Source organism: Miniopterus schreibersii (assembly GCF_964146895.1).
Source record: "Miniopterus schreibersii genome assembly, chromosome: 1".
NCBI lineage: Eukaryota > Metazoa > Chordata > Mammalia > Chiroptera > Miniopteridae > Miniopterus > Miniopterus schreibersii.
Genome location: NC_138101.1, coordinates 57,480,081 through 57,494,877, shown reverse-complemented (window position 1 = coordinate 57,494,877; position 14,797 = coordinate 57,480,081). Strand labels below are relative to the sequence as shown.

Below are 14,797 nucleotides of genomic sequence, written 5' to 3'. Positions count from 1 at the left end.
CCAAAATGATTTCATGCAGAAGGAACTTTGAAAATCAAGGTTTTTGAAATACAAGTTACAGTAGTTTTAAGTGGGATTGGCTATTAAATATCTGAAATTATAATACTTAAACCATAATAATATGGAATAAAAGCCTGATTAGCCTATTCAGGGGCTTGCTTCCTCTGTCTTCCAACACAGAAGTTATATTTGGAATTTGTTGTGTATGGCAAGTCATTTCCGACTCAGGTATGCTTTTAGATGATTTTAGTGGTCAAGGAGTTGTTTTATTTATTAGTTGTAATATCTTTCATTTCTACTTTAATATTTTTAATTTGTGCTCTGGTTATTATCTTCTCCTTTATTTTGTTGTTTCCTTGAATTTGAACATCCTGAGTGTGATGATGCCAATTGTTACTCTTCAGGAAAAAACACACATTTAATTTAAGTTTGGTAAGAATCCTTTTAACTGAGTCATTCACTCCTGGGCTGATTTCTCCCAAAGGTACCAACAATCTCCATCATCCAGAATGGAGTTCACACACCTCGGCCCAATGGGCCTATGGGGGGGGAGGGGAACAACACATAAATTCTTTGCATTTGTCGTAACTCATGCTTTTTAACTTTATATTTTATAATACATTAACATGTTGATATATTAACATAGGTATATAATTTATAAAGAAACAAAATGCATGCTCAAATTTTTTGATTGATAAGCATAGGCAATCACATATGGGTTTAGAGACCTCTGCTCTGAGCATGGGTGCTCTAAGCATGATGGGCAATTTATCTTTCATTAGGGTTCATTTCCAATCAAAGGGGAGAAAAAAAGTCAGGCTCCTCCAGCCCTGCATCATTGTGTCATTCTTGGTTGGTGGAGAGATAGAGAGCTCAGGAAGACGAAAAGGGTGTGTTTTCTGATCTCATTGTCTAAAATGGCACTTCATTTATAGCATAGGGAATATCGTCAACAATATTGGGATAAGTATATATGGTGCCAGGTAGGTACTAGATTTATAGGGAAATGCTTAGTAAGTTATATAAATGTCTAGGCACTATGCTGTACACCTAAAACTAATATAAAATAATATTCAATGTCAACTGTAATTTTTAAAAAAGAAGTAACTACAAAAATAAAATAAAATGGCACTTTACTTGGGACCTTCTCAAAAAAAGGGCTCAAGCCAGCCCGTTCCCTTTCCCCACTCAGGAGAACTCTTCACCATGACTCGAGGTCAATGCCAAAGCCAAGGACTGAGCCGTATTCTTGGGCTGACTCCAACCCAGACTTTGTGCTCAAAACGTGGTATTAGATTTCTTGACTTCAAGGTCATGGCCAATAGGCAATTTAGGTTTTTTTCAATTGTCCTCCCTGCCAAGAAAACTGACAATGCTATCTGTATCCTCTGCAATCTATGTTGATTGTAGGAATGGAGTGTGGATTATACATTGTTGGGTATAATTACCTCCTGGAATACAATGCATCTTTTTTCAGACATCCCAGGGAGATAATTTGGACATAATGAAGATATATAGTAATCAGATAATTACTATCGATTGCTCTTTAGACGTCTTGATGAGGTAATTAGGGTATACTGGAAAGAAGCTAGAACTGATTGATTGACATGACTGTAATCTCGAAGATTTCTAATTATGTTTCTTTTCTTCTAATGGCTTATAAACAAACATCATTTTAGCTTTAGAATTTGTCAGGTGCCAGGTTCACTGGGAACATCAGCTTTCTCTATTATGCTAACTAGACACTGAACATGAACATGATCAACATAAGCTCATTATGCCTTCCTGCTGAAGCAAAAAAAACTGCAATTAACCCTCACTTTTCTTATTCATCTTCATTTCCACATGGCCAGGTTCTTGTCCAGGAATGGAGTGTGAAGTGTTATGGGAGGGAGGTCCATGAGGAGCATGTGTGACTCTGGGCTGGATGGATCTGTGCAGCCTCCTGGGGACCCTCAGAGCCTGCTGAGCTGCAGGCATAGCAGAGCCAGGGCACAGTGACACAACATATGTGTCTGGGTGCCACTGACTGGTTGGGGGCTGGCTGACTGCTTAGGCTCCTGTCACAAGCAATAGCCACTCATCAGCCAGCAATGGTGAATAATCTCAGCATCAATATTTTCAAGCAGCTGGACCATGCTTGTCCTTCCATCAGTGTGCTATTGCCTCATCTCTTCCATTAGACACTAATTAGAGAAGTCCCTGTCTGAGACCATCCCACATTATCCTCATATTTCCTACACCTTCTAGGACCTTTCAGCAGCTTGCATTGTTCAGAACAGTGGCCTGACTCAGAGATGATGGATGCTGAGAACCACTAAAGAAACAGCTTAAAATGAGCTGTTTACATGTAACCAATGATGTTAGTGAGCTCTGCACTTACTGGAGTACAGTCTGGTTCCCATACTTTCAGTTCTCCACTGTGACCCTTCTGTGCTTGGTACCCTGGTAGGTGCTCAATACTTGTGTGTGAAATGGCCTGTGGTATTGAACCTCATATTTTGAATTGAAATCTCATCAAAGAAGGACATTATATTTTTATAAAATCCGTTATTTTCTTGAACTCCTATTAAAAAAATAAAGGTCACAAAGTCCCTACATATTTGTATCACTAAAACTTTTAAAGCATGAGGGAGCACAGTGTGCACAGGGGTGGTTCAGACAGCAGAGGAGACCCAGGATATTTTGTTCATTGATAACCTGTGGTTAGATGCTGTTTGGATAATTGTAGCTGTAGCTGGAAATGCTTCATTAACTCCCATTAACTATCCTGAGAGATGTAAGTACATATAAAATTGTCTTCGTTTTACATCTTTTTAGTATAAGTAAAGTTATATAGCAATTTTTTGATCAATCACAGTTCTTGAGATGCCCTTTTTAAAATTTAATCTAGTAACTGTTTAGTTCAATATTTGATGCCAAGAAACCTTCCTAATCTACGTCAGCATATTTTCCCCTAATGAGTGCATTTTAATTTTTTTGATAATATGAAACCCTGCAATGGATTATTTTAAGCAAAATTCTACTATTTTATTTCTGTAGATAAAGAAAACTACAAAAGATTGGAAAAAATTCCCAAAGCACATTCCAAATTTTTGTTCATGAGTTGGTTTTACCGAGTCCAAGACACGGGTTTGTTTTCTAGTTATTTGCCCCTTTCCTTAAAAGTTCATTGAAAATCTGCTTACTTACCTATTTCTATTTCTACCTATTTTTCTTTTTCTGTTTTGTTTTTTGCATTTGGCATTCTTCTGGTTATTTTCCTGCATGTGAATAAATATTCCGCTTGTTCATTGGGAAGTACAGACTATACTGAAACTGTCCCAGCAGTGTGATTGCTGGAGCAGAGTTGATGGTCAGTAGGATCCGGTCGCAAAGACACTGGCAGGGCCTTCAGTGGAAGGGCCTCGAGGCTGCGGGAGTGGCTGTCACATGCTGCACCCGTTAGCAGGGCGGGGAAAGGCGCACCCAGGAAACTCATTGATGAGAGAGTTGATGGACGTGATACAACTCAGCAATGTTTTTGGCTTGGGGCATGTCATTGCAGGAAGTTTTGCAGCTTGAGAGACAGATGGGAGGACAGCTCCTGGAAGAACCGAAGGCTCTTCATTTCAAAGGCAGCACCCACAACCTGCGCCTGTCCATTCACGACATTGCCCATTCCCTCTGGAAGAGCAAATTGCTGGCTAAGTATCAGGTGAGGTGCCCAAGAGGAACTAAAGGCTTGGCGACAGCTCCGTAAAAGAGAGATAAACTTATTTATTTTTTTTGTTAAGCCTCACAGGAGGAGATTTGTCCGTTGCTTTTCAGAGAGAGTGGAAGGGGGGAAGATGGGGGGAGAGAGAAAAACATTGATGTGAGAGAGACCCGTCAACTGGCTGCCTCCTGCATGCACTCCAGCCGGGGGCAGGGATCGAACCCACAACCCAAGCACATGCCCTTGACTGGGAATTGAACCCATGACCCTTCCATGCACAGGTTGACGCTCTAACCACTGAGCCACAGTGGCCACTTATTTAGACATAAGATATTCCCTTCCTTGAAGTTAATCATACGTACATCAGCACTTGTTTCTCCAAAATAATTTGGGGTTATTTAAGTTTTGAAAAATTCTCTAAGCATATTTGAAGAAATGCTTTTTTCTTAATTCTTCAAATAATTGAACTAACATTGTTTTATTTTTAGCAAATAAGACTTCCAAGTCCCTCATTACATTTTCAGGGTAAATGTTTATATCAGCTTGGTTTTAAAAAGTCTCAAATGCATTCATAAGAAAAACAGAACATTGTTATCCCACGTGGTACAATTTGGCTTCAGCCTTGCTAGGAGAGTATCTTTACTTTGGAAACTTAGAAGGAACCCCAGTTTTGAAAGTGAAATAGCATGTAAAAATAAAACCTGGTGAGGATTTTATTTAATTAGCACACTGATCCCAAGTTCCATTGTGTGTGCCTGTGGGAAAAGCATAGGAACTCTCGAGGGGTTTCCACCTCCTCCATCAGCCTGAGCTCTCAGGAGACTGTGTGGCTGGCCCTTTAGCCTCATTCCCAGTCCCAGGAGATGCAGACACACTGCGATAAGCTGGGAAGCCTAGTCTGCATGCATGCAAATCCAGTCCCATGCCCAGCACTGCAGCTGGACTGGCCGAGATTTCCTGGTATGAGTCACTGAGCATATGGAAGGAGTGAAGGGAAGATTTTCCAGCTCCATTCTTACTCTCATGGGTCGAGTACTAGCACATAAATTGTGGGAGGCAAACCTAACTTGATAAGAGTCTCAAGCTTAGATGGGGTTGCATGCCAGACTCTTCTTTATCACTCAGCACTTGATGGAGAGATCTGGCTTTTAACTTTCTCATTAAATCTCTTCCTTGGCTTTCATCTTCCTATTTTGCAACTGCCATAAAAGTCCACAAATCTTCCCCTTTTCTGAACAATCTCCTTTGTGCAATCATAATGGGAATATTACTTTTATAATAATAATAATGTGATATTTATTCAAACTAAGTCTGGCTGAATTCTTACCCTCCCCCAGACACTCATGCACTTTGGTTCATCTCATGTAGCCCTGGCAGCCGTGTGACTTAGGTACTCTTTTGCTTACTCTTTCACAGAGGAGGAAACTGAGGCATTGCAAGGTTACGTAACTTGCCCCCAATCACCTAGTAGGTGAGAAGAGAGTGTCCTCACTTGCACTTTCTTCTCTGCTCTTAGCCACGTGTTTATCCATTTTTTATGTATCAACCTTTTCTTTTCCTTATGGAAAAAAGATTTTAGGATGAGCTCTGTAAGGTGGTCTAGACTTTTTGAAAATGTATGCCCGTTAGAGGCTTAGTGCTTTTTTAGGGCAAGCACTTTCCTGCGGCAGCTAACCAAGTTTACAGTTCCCGACTGTAGTACCTCTGGCCTTTCCCCTGTCCTGCGCAGAGGGAGGGTATAGGCATGAAAGGGACCTGGATCAGCCCACTGTCCTTCAGAGCATCTTTGCTCTTCTCCAGAATACCACAGCAGGGATTCCTCTTAATGAGCACTGACTCTAGTGTGCAGGTTTTATATAAACCATTTACAATGACTTTTTTTGTAAATGGGAGAAAAGTGTCAGACTGGTTAGGTATATAGATTCTGGAAGTTGACTCCCTGGGTTCAAATCTCAACTCTGCCACTGACTAGCTGTGGGGCTTTGGCTGATGTACTTAACATCTCTGGGCCTCAGCTTTTTCATTTGAAAGGGGGTTTGGGATGTATTTATTTGTAGGTAGGCCTGTTGTGATTAAATGAGGTAATATGTGTAATGCGGAGAAGAGTGCTTGGCAGCCGTGTCTGATTGTTACTTTTGGTGTTAGTCACTCGTTTGTGGTTAACAATATTATATCCTTTAGGAAATTCCTTTTTACCATATCTGGAGTGGGTCTCAAAAGAACCTCCACTGCACATTCACTCTGGAAAGATTCAGCCTGACCACGGCGGAGCTGGTTTGCAAACTCTGTGTGCGACAGGTGGAAGGAGAAGGGCAGATCTTCCAGCTGAACTGCACCGTCTCAGAGGTAAGGAGCTCAGCTCCGTGTCTCAGAACTCAGGGGACAGAATGTCCATGGGGAGGAGAGACAGTGTGGAGTATAAAGGTGTCTCGAAATAGGCCACATGGGAAGCCCTGAAAAATCTCTCTATAGGTTCTATTTGTTAATAGAATGGTATATTTAATAAACACAGGGGGCTAGATACACAGAAGAATATAACAGGGAATCCTTTTTGAAAAATAAGTATTTTACTTTTCATGACATAAATTGAAGAACTATGTTCTAACTTTTTACAACAGATCTGAATTCCAAATATAAGGTTAGTTTCAGTAATGTGCACATGGAGTAACTTTTGCCAAAGCATCCCTTGATGTGTCCCATGCCCGCCTCCTCCGCCTCTCCTCCCTGTCCCCTCTGTCCTCAGGGAAGTGGCCTACCTTTGCCTAATCACGCTGCCCACTGGGGTGGAGGCAGAGAAACTGGCCTCTGTCCCCACCGCTTCTTTTGTCTTCTCTTCCTTTGTGTCCCTGTTGAAAGGAGACATCTCTTGGCTTCCTGTCTCTCTTTTACATCACTCTCCAAATATAAGAAGATATGCCAGAGATGTGTTGTACACTATGATGACTATAGTTAGTGATAAGATATGGAATATTTGAAAGTTGATGAAAAAGTAGATCTTAAAATATTCATCACAAGAAAAAAATATATAACTATATATAAGAACGAATATTAACTAGGTTTACTGTGGTGGTCATTTCACAATCTACACAAATATTGAATCATATACATATTATAATGTTATATGTCAATTATACCTTAATGAAGATAATTGAAAAAGAAAAAAGATGCCCTCTTTCCTGGAGTAGGAGAAATGTTCCAGAAATAGAAGTAAAATCTGCAAAATTTTCCCCTAGTTGCCTCACTTTGCCTTTGTCTGCTGTGATCTTCACGCAGTTCATTCAGTGGGGCACTTTTCTTTGCCTCTACCACAGAAAAAGCGACCAGCTCGCTATTTATAACCCCTCTGTATGGAAAAAGGGGTGCGCATGAACAGATCTGTTAAGGCCCCAAGGCTGTAGTCGGAGCAGTGGAAACCCTTCCTGCTGGAGGAACAAAGGCCGCAGAATAAGCAGAGTGGTCAGAAGGCAGCACAGGGCCCTCCTGGGCCTCCGGGAGCTCAGCTCTGTGCTGTTTGCTGAGCCTCAGAGCACAGGATGGCCGTATTTTAACACTACAGAGGGACAGCATGTGATTTAAAAGGCGACTTCTCTCTCGCCGTCTCATGCACAGTGACGAATGAAATGTCAGGATGTGCAGCATGTCTCGCTCCACATGTTGTATTTAAAGACTGTCTCCCTTAGCAAACCAACGGGAAAGCATGTCGGTCTCCACGATGCTCCATCCCTCTTTCCCACAGCCTGCCCGGTGCGGTCATCATTTCCTCCTGTAGTTCCATGAGACTTTTGACTCATAAACAACTTTAGTCACAGACCCGGTGACATGCGTCAGGAATGATCTCGGTGTCAGGGTGCCATGGCAACCGCTGGGCCTTCCCGAGGAGCCAGCCCTATCTCCCAGGCGCACAGCAGCACCCCTGCTGGCTCCGGAGGGTGTTTTCACTTTCCAGGCCCAGCGGGTCTGCAAAGTTCAATAACCATCCAGCTCCAGTAACAACAAAGGCTGCGGAATTTGGAGGGGGCGAGGAGCTCTGCTCCTTTGATGCTTGCTTTCTGGTGGGGGGAACAGTTTGCTGTGTGATGAAAAGATGGACCAGATGCACCCGGGAATGAAAGAGAGCTGTTGAGGGCTCTTCCCTGCTAGGTCCGCCACCCCCTCCCCCTTAGGGAAGACACAGTTTTGCATAGTGTGATCACAACTTAAGGACTTTCTTTCTTGTGCCAACATAGAGGAAAAGATTATTTCTTTTGCAACTTGACGGCAGTCAGCTCATAGAGGCCAGCCCTTCCGTCCTGTCAGAGGCCTATGTCCCTGTGTGTTAACAGAGGGAGGTGCAGAAATGACTGCAGTCAGATGACTTTGGGGATTAAGGGGCACTGTGCTGCTTTTACTTCTGGGTCACTGAGTTCCTCCGTGGTTGTTAGCATTTGAATGCGGTGCGGGAGGCCCACTGAGGGGGGAAGTGTGAGGCTGGGTTCTGACGTTGGAGAGCGAGGCTCAGTTCTGCACAGTTAGCTCCAGAGAGCCCTGAGACCCTGAGCCTCATCAAAAGCTCTGAGAAGGGGTACACTGTGACTGACAAACCATAACCAAACAGAGAAAGGGCTCCATTTGTGGTGTCTTTCTTCTCACAGGGCTCCTTCCTAGGGTCACCCAGCAAGCTGGCAGGTGGACTGGGGTTGCAGTTGCAATGTCTTGTCTCCCAAGAATGAGCTGACTTGCCAGGAATGTGCTGTTCCCTCCCCCAGCCACCCACCTCTCAAGGCCCTCACCAGCAGTCATTTATAAAGCGACATGGCCCTTGGCCTCTCGTCAGGAGGAGGACCCGTTGCCCCCCAAGGAGACCAGGCTGTGCTTGACATAGACCATGGTGATGTCAAGAGCCAGGCAATTGTTCCTCTCCCAGTGCTTTAGCCAGAGATTCCTTAACTAGAAATAAAGACTTTAGTCTCACAGAGATGAAGTTTAAGAATGAAAATGTCTAAAAAGTATGGGCATAAATGAATGTCAAAATGTAAATGATAAAAGGTATTTTTTTTTTAGAGGGATGGGGGAGTAATAACAGGGAAGCTACCCATCACCACCAAGAGAAAAAAAATGGTGTAGGGCAGAGAAATGTATAGTCTCTTCAGGCCTTCTATTTAGTTTTAGCTAGAGACAAAGACCTTATAACCCCTGTTAACTACTGATACACAACACTTTTGTGTACATAGAGAATAATATTAAAATTTTACAAAGTAACATCACTTTGCTATAACCATCCCATCTATTGACCTCTTCTGAGTTCTGTAATCTTTTCAAAACAATCATTGGGAAAATCCAGGTTTTCTAATTGACTTTAGGAAGAGTCAGAATATGGGAGTAGAAAGTGGGATCTGCTGTGGAGTGAGTGCTGAAAATGTGTGTCATCACCCATAGCAGCTGTTTGTTTAATGGTGAGAAACCATATGCTTAACTAAGGGACTCACAACATCAAAGACAGATGGTACCAATATCATAAACAATTATTGTAATAAGCATTGTGCGAGAGTTAACTCTACTTTTACCTGGAAGTGAAAGAAGAACTAATAGGAATTGAAATTATTAGATGAAATTTAAATGTAAATGTAGAGGTGCATTTTTCTTTCACCTCCAAGGCTGTTGTCAGCCATCTGATAAGAGAGACAAGACATTATGTCCTATTGAGCTTGTTTCATCCACATAGAAGTAAACAGGCACAGTAGCCAGGGCTAGAGACTCAGGGCTGGAAAGGCCATGTAAAGTGGTGATGGTTCCCTATTCATTAGGAAAAGGAGAGCAACATGGATATGTGAGCAGACCTTCCTGAGAGCCAAGCCTACCTTTACCTGCCTTTACCTTCAGGATTTAGCAATGACAAGAGCCATGCTCTTGGCCACATTTAGGTGGAAGGAAGCACCACACACTACTCTCTATGGGGTGGGTTGCTGCCAGAAACTGGTTTCAGACCCTTTCTGTACTAGGAAAATTATTTTCTTTCATTTCAGCAAATATAAATTGAGTAGTTTCCATGTGCAAGTCACTGTGCTGAGTATCACAGGAGCTCTGAGAGTTACAAAATATTCTGATCTCCAAGAAATCTGAGCAGTCAAAGGAAGTAACATATAAATACTACCAACATGCATAGGATAGAATACGAGAATTACAGGAGAGCTATGAGAAGTGATGGGTGAGTTTGCTTCAGGAAAGCTCAGGGGACATGGTTTTGGTCCAGACTTTGAGAGGTTTGCCTGGCAGACACTAAAGGAAAGGGCAGAAGGAATATCAGAGGTAAATTCTTTAAAAAAGGTGCTAGGGACTGTGAGTGATCTGGTCTAAGAGTTTGAGTCATGTCAAGGCAACCTGAGAAAGATTAGGGTCAGGTTGTCAGGTGGTGGGAGCACATGGGCGTGGGGCCCCTACTCCATGTCTCTGCGCTTTATAAGCATCACCTCTGGGACCTCATACCAGCTGACCAGGCAGATGGTGCTGATATCCCTCACTGCCTGATTAAAAGTTGGGGCTACATGTGGTAGGAGAGTAATTTAGTGCTTCTCAATGGGGGGAGGGCATCAGCTTGATGCTTTAGGAAGATCAGTGTGGCAGACAGGGATGGATCACAGGTAAGCAGGAGGGAGTTACTGTGACCAACAGCGAGAAGAATATCTGGGGACGGCACTGTACAAAGCAGACCTCTCCTCGTGTAAACTTAATCTTCACTGCCAGCAAGGGACAGTCAGGTTGTAGTTGTATTTGAGGGACATGGTAGGTTTCCTTCTGAACCCTAGTGTTACTGTCCACACAAGAAGCAAGCTGTACCTCAATGTGGCTGATGGCACTCATCAAACACCGTGTGATTTCTCTTCGCCTCTACCTCACCAGTGCAGATATACATTGTTTTATGCCTAATGTATGTTTGGGCACTTGGATTCAGACATCCTCAACATAAATCTATTGATATACACCAACAAGTGCTCTTGGATAACTCTTCTGGTCCCTCCTGTTGAAGCTCTATGCCAGGGGTGGGGAACATCCGGCCCGCTACGGCCCGCAAAATCATTGGGTCTGGCCCTGCCAAGGCAACCACAGGTGGGACTGGAAATTCAATAAATCTAGGAGCTTTTTTTCATAGCTAATTGTTAAGTTGATAATTTTGTGTGGCCCATGAATGATGTTATAAATATCCAAATGGCCCTTCGCAGAAAAAAGGTTCCCCACCCTGCACCTATGCCCTTGAGGTCAGGAGCCTTCTCTGCTCACAGTCCCTTGAAAGGAGCTCTGTGCCAAGTGCAGGAAAAGATCTGCAGTCATGTCCTCATTCAGGGACTCCAACTCCCGTTGTTGCTTCTGTATTTCATACCAGTTTGTTAAATCCTGGCATGAGCTGCTGGACTTAACACAAAGGAGCAAATGAAATCCTGGGAGTCTGAATTTGCCAAGCCTCAGGTTTTGAGGCCAAACACTGTGATGGCAGCCAACACCACTCTGTGTATTACTGCAAAAAAAAAATTGTTTAGCTCTAACGTGTGCATGGACCATGTGCAGTGGGATTATACAAGCCTATCAGCGAGCATTGGCTGCTGATCCCAGAATGCAGGATGCGCTGTCAGTCAACACTGGGACACAGACAGCAGTGACCCCCACAGTAGGGAGTGCAAGGTTTGGGGGCTTGGGCAACAGTGACACTGACCCCTGAGCTGAGCACTGCAAGGCACCAGAGTCTCCTTGATGGCGGAAACTGTGTGTGGCTAGTTTATTTTCCAGCAACTAATTATGTGCACCAAGGAGCTGCCTGCTTTTAGAAAAAGACAGAGAAAGGTGACATTTAAAGTAGATTAAGGAGGTTTTCTGTTATTGCTTTAATAGTTCCCAGGCAACATTTGCTTTTGCTTTTCCAACCAGCAGAAGATCAGAAAATGATTAGAGTTTCTCCTACAGATGAAATTCAGATTTTGCATTTGTGCTGTTTTATGAGCTGAAACTATTTTAAAAGCCAATTTATGGTTTTCTCTACTAAAATTAGATTTTAAAAAAATAAGGCTGTACAGCAATTGGAGGATGCCATTAGCAGCTTGTCCTAAGGCAATATACTGCGTTTGCCATTTTCTTCAAAAAATTAGTCTTAATTTGATATCATTTAGAGGAGAGCTGTGTTCCGTTTCATTCAACAAGAGCGGCACTGAGCCATCTTCTGCAGACGTTGGAGCAAGAATGTACTTGGGCATTTGCCTAGGGCTTTCCCATCAGGGTCGGACAGGTTCTTGAAGCTCTTAACTTCTGGCCTTCTAATCTCAGACCTGTTCCAGATCTGTTCACCCGTAAATCCAAGGCTATGCAAAGTCAGCGCCGAATGCACCTCTTGCTCTCAGCCAGGTTACAGAGAGTGAATCACAACTTTCAGCCCTTCCCACTAGGAAGTAGAATAGCACCATTCTCTCCTTGCTGCTTAAAGCGAGGCATTGTGGTGATGGGCTCGGCAGGGATTGCTTTTGTCTTCAGCAATAATGCCGTGTTGTTCTTGCGCCCCAACGACAGGAACCTACTGGCATCGATTTGCCTCTGCTGGATCCAGCGAGCACCATCACCACCATGACAGGCCCCAGTGCTTTCAGCATCCCTCCCCCCATCCGGCAGAAGCTCTGTAGCAGCCTGGATGCCCCCCAGACAAGGGGACACGACTGGAGGATGCTGGCCCACAAGCTAAACCTGGACAGGTGGGTATGGCCAGGCTCGGGACTCGTCTCTGTTAGACACAGGGCTGCAGGCTGCTAGCGGCTAGACACCGGGCAGCATTCTTTTTGTTTTCTTTTTATTCTCATTTGAGATTTTTTCCATTGTCTTTTCAGAGACAGTGGGAGGAAGAGAGAGAAAGAGAAACATCAATTGGTTGCCTCCCACATGTGCCCTCACCAAGCCAGGGATTGAGTTTGCAACCGAGGTATGTGCCCTTGGTCAAACTCGAACCCGGGACCCTTCAGTCCTCAGGCCGACCCTCTAACCACTGAGCCAAACAGCTAGGACAGCATTCACTTTTTTTCGTCCATACATTTATTTACTTTCATCCTGCAAGCGTGTGCGAAGCTTCTTCTTGGTATCTTGCGCTGTGGGTTTGCAAACACACATTGTTGAGAGACACTCTGGGCTTATCTGACATTTGCAAGTATCAGGTTTTGTGACTCACTCTGCAAAGCGGGTGGGCTGAATCCCCCGAAGTAACATATCCACTCACTAAAGTAATTATTGTTCTCCATCTCCTGTAGAGCAGGACCTAAAGCTGGGTGAGTCACTAATATGTAAAACACATCGTTGACATTCAGTTGTAAAGAGACCTCAGAAGCCTTTGTAAAGTGCTGCCACCACCAAGCAGGAGACAGGGCATGGCCTGTCAAAGGTGATCAGAGCCCAGGCTGGAAAGAAAGCATGAGCCTCTTGACTTCCTGTTCAGGATATGACCCATACACAGCTCGTCTCTTAAATTATCTTACTCGGAGTTGAGGTTAACAAAGTTAAACATTACATCTGCTGTCAGGGGCTGATCTAATCAAGCATGGGCTAGTTACATAGGACAGTCCACTGTAAACCACAGTTTCTCTCTCAGGTGGGACCTGGATGTTTAACAGGCAGATGCAGAGACAGAAGGGGATAGTAAAAAGTAAAGAGAAAATCGATCTGTAAGTCATGCCATTCAACGCACTTGCCCATTCCCAACTACAGGTACTTGAACTACTTTGCCACCAAATCGAGCCCGACTGGCGTCATCCTGGATCTCTGGGAAGCACAGAACTTCCCGGATGGAAACCTGAGCATGCTGGCAGCTGTCTTGGAAGAGATGGGGAGACATGAAACGGTCGTGTCTTTAGCAGCAGAAGGACAGTATTGATCCACGCTGGGACCGACAACGAAGGGAGTTGTCGCCGTCCAGGGGACGGCGGCTGAGGAGGAAATCCAGACCCGACCCGAGCAGCGAGCCTCACGGGGGACGGCAGCAGGAGAGAGGGCGCAGGTGCAACCACGGCTCTACATGCCCACGGCCTGGGCACCACCACAGGAGCTAAGAACAGCTGTGTACATTTGTACCTTGAATCTAGAAACCGACCTAATTTTCCTCTTTGTTGGGCTGTATGCTGTGTGGTACAGGATCTTACAGTTTCCTAGGAAACGCTTTTTATTGCTATCCAGATATATGGATAAACTTTTCTTAACAAACCCAGTTTCTACAAACGTTGTTTACATCAAATTGGACAGAGATGCAGACACTGTCCATGGCTCGTTCTATTTTTGTTTAAATCATTTGAAGTTGAAGCTGTGGACGGTTTGTTGTGTCTATTTCCGATTAGTAATTTACAGAGAAATCACAGACTTTTGCTACAAATCATGCGCATCAAGTGTCTCAGATAATCCTCCCACCAGTGTTCTGTTTCTAGAACTTGTAAAACCAGTGTTACTGTTTGTATCAGGGAAGTGGAGAATCTAAGTGCAAAGGAGAAATAACTAAGACTCATTCCTTGAGGATACCCATCTGGTGCCCTCTGGGAATAAGCTGTAGCATTGCAGGAAAGACAGTGATTCGTGTTCAGCCACACAAACAAGCATTTCTTCACAACATGTGTGTTTGTAATATGCAATTTGAAGTGTGTGGGGTTTTTTTTTAAGGGCATCATTATTACCATTATTATTATTAATGAGTATTTACAAGTATTCTAGTAAAAGCATTTTCTTTTAGCTTCTGTTTTTGTTAGCAGTACTGTTAGTATTTAGGTATTGACTAGACCTGCCTCACCTTCTCCCATAACAAGGTGGGTGTGGTCACCAGTTTAATTAAACAGGCATTGTTTCTTGACCTTTCATTGTTTCCCATCATTCTGCCCCAGAAAGGTAGCAAATGCTTACTGGCTTTGTCAGGCTGTTCTTTCAGCTTGCTCAAGCAGGGTCTTTCTCCTCTGAGTTCTCTATTCAAGTTCACTTAATATTGGGGTCACATGGCCTCACCTTGACTCCCCTCAATACTCTGTCTCCCTTAGAAGCACCGTGGTTGGAGGAACAGCCTCTGAACTGGAAATCAGGAAACCAGTTCTCATTCTGGGTTTGTCATTGTCTAGCTGTGCT

General features: G+C 43.7%; 1 protein-coding gene across 2 annotated transcripts in view; it reads left to right on the top strand.

The window, feature by feature from the left end:
- Positions 1-14,531, top strand: part of UNC5C (unc-5 netrin receptor C) — a 332,391-nt gene extending 317,860 nt beyond the window's left edge. For both annotated transcript variants that reach the window (XM_081160727.1, XM_081160728.1), the window contains 4 exons: positions 3,548-3,697; positions 5,879-6,043; positions 12,227-12,405; positions 13,406-14,531. In XM_081160727.1, the coding sequence (XP_081016853.1) occupies positions 3,548-3,697; positions 5,879-6,043; positions 12,227-12,405; positions 13,406-13,571 (660 nt within the window). In that variant the 3' untranslated portion in view covers positions 13,572-14,531. The remainder of the gene's footprint in view (positions 1-3,547; positions 3,698-5,878; positions 6,044-12,226; positions 12,406-13,405) is intronic.
- Positions 14,532-14,797: the final 266 nt, after the last annotated feature.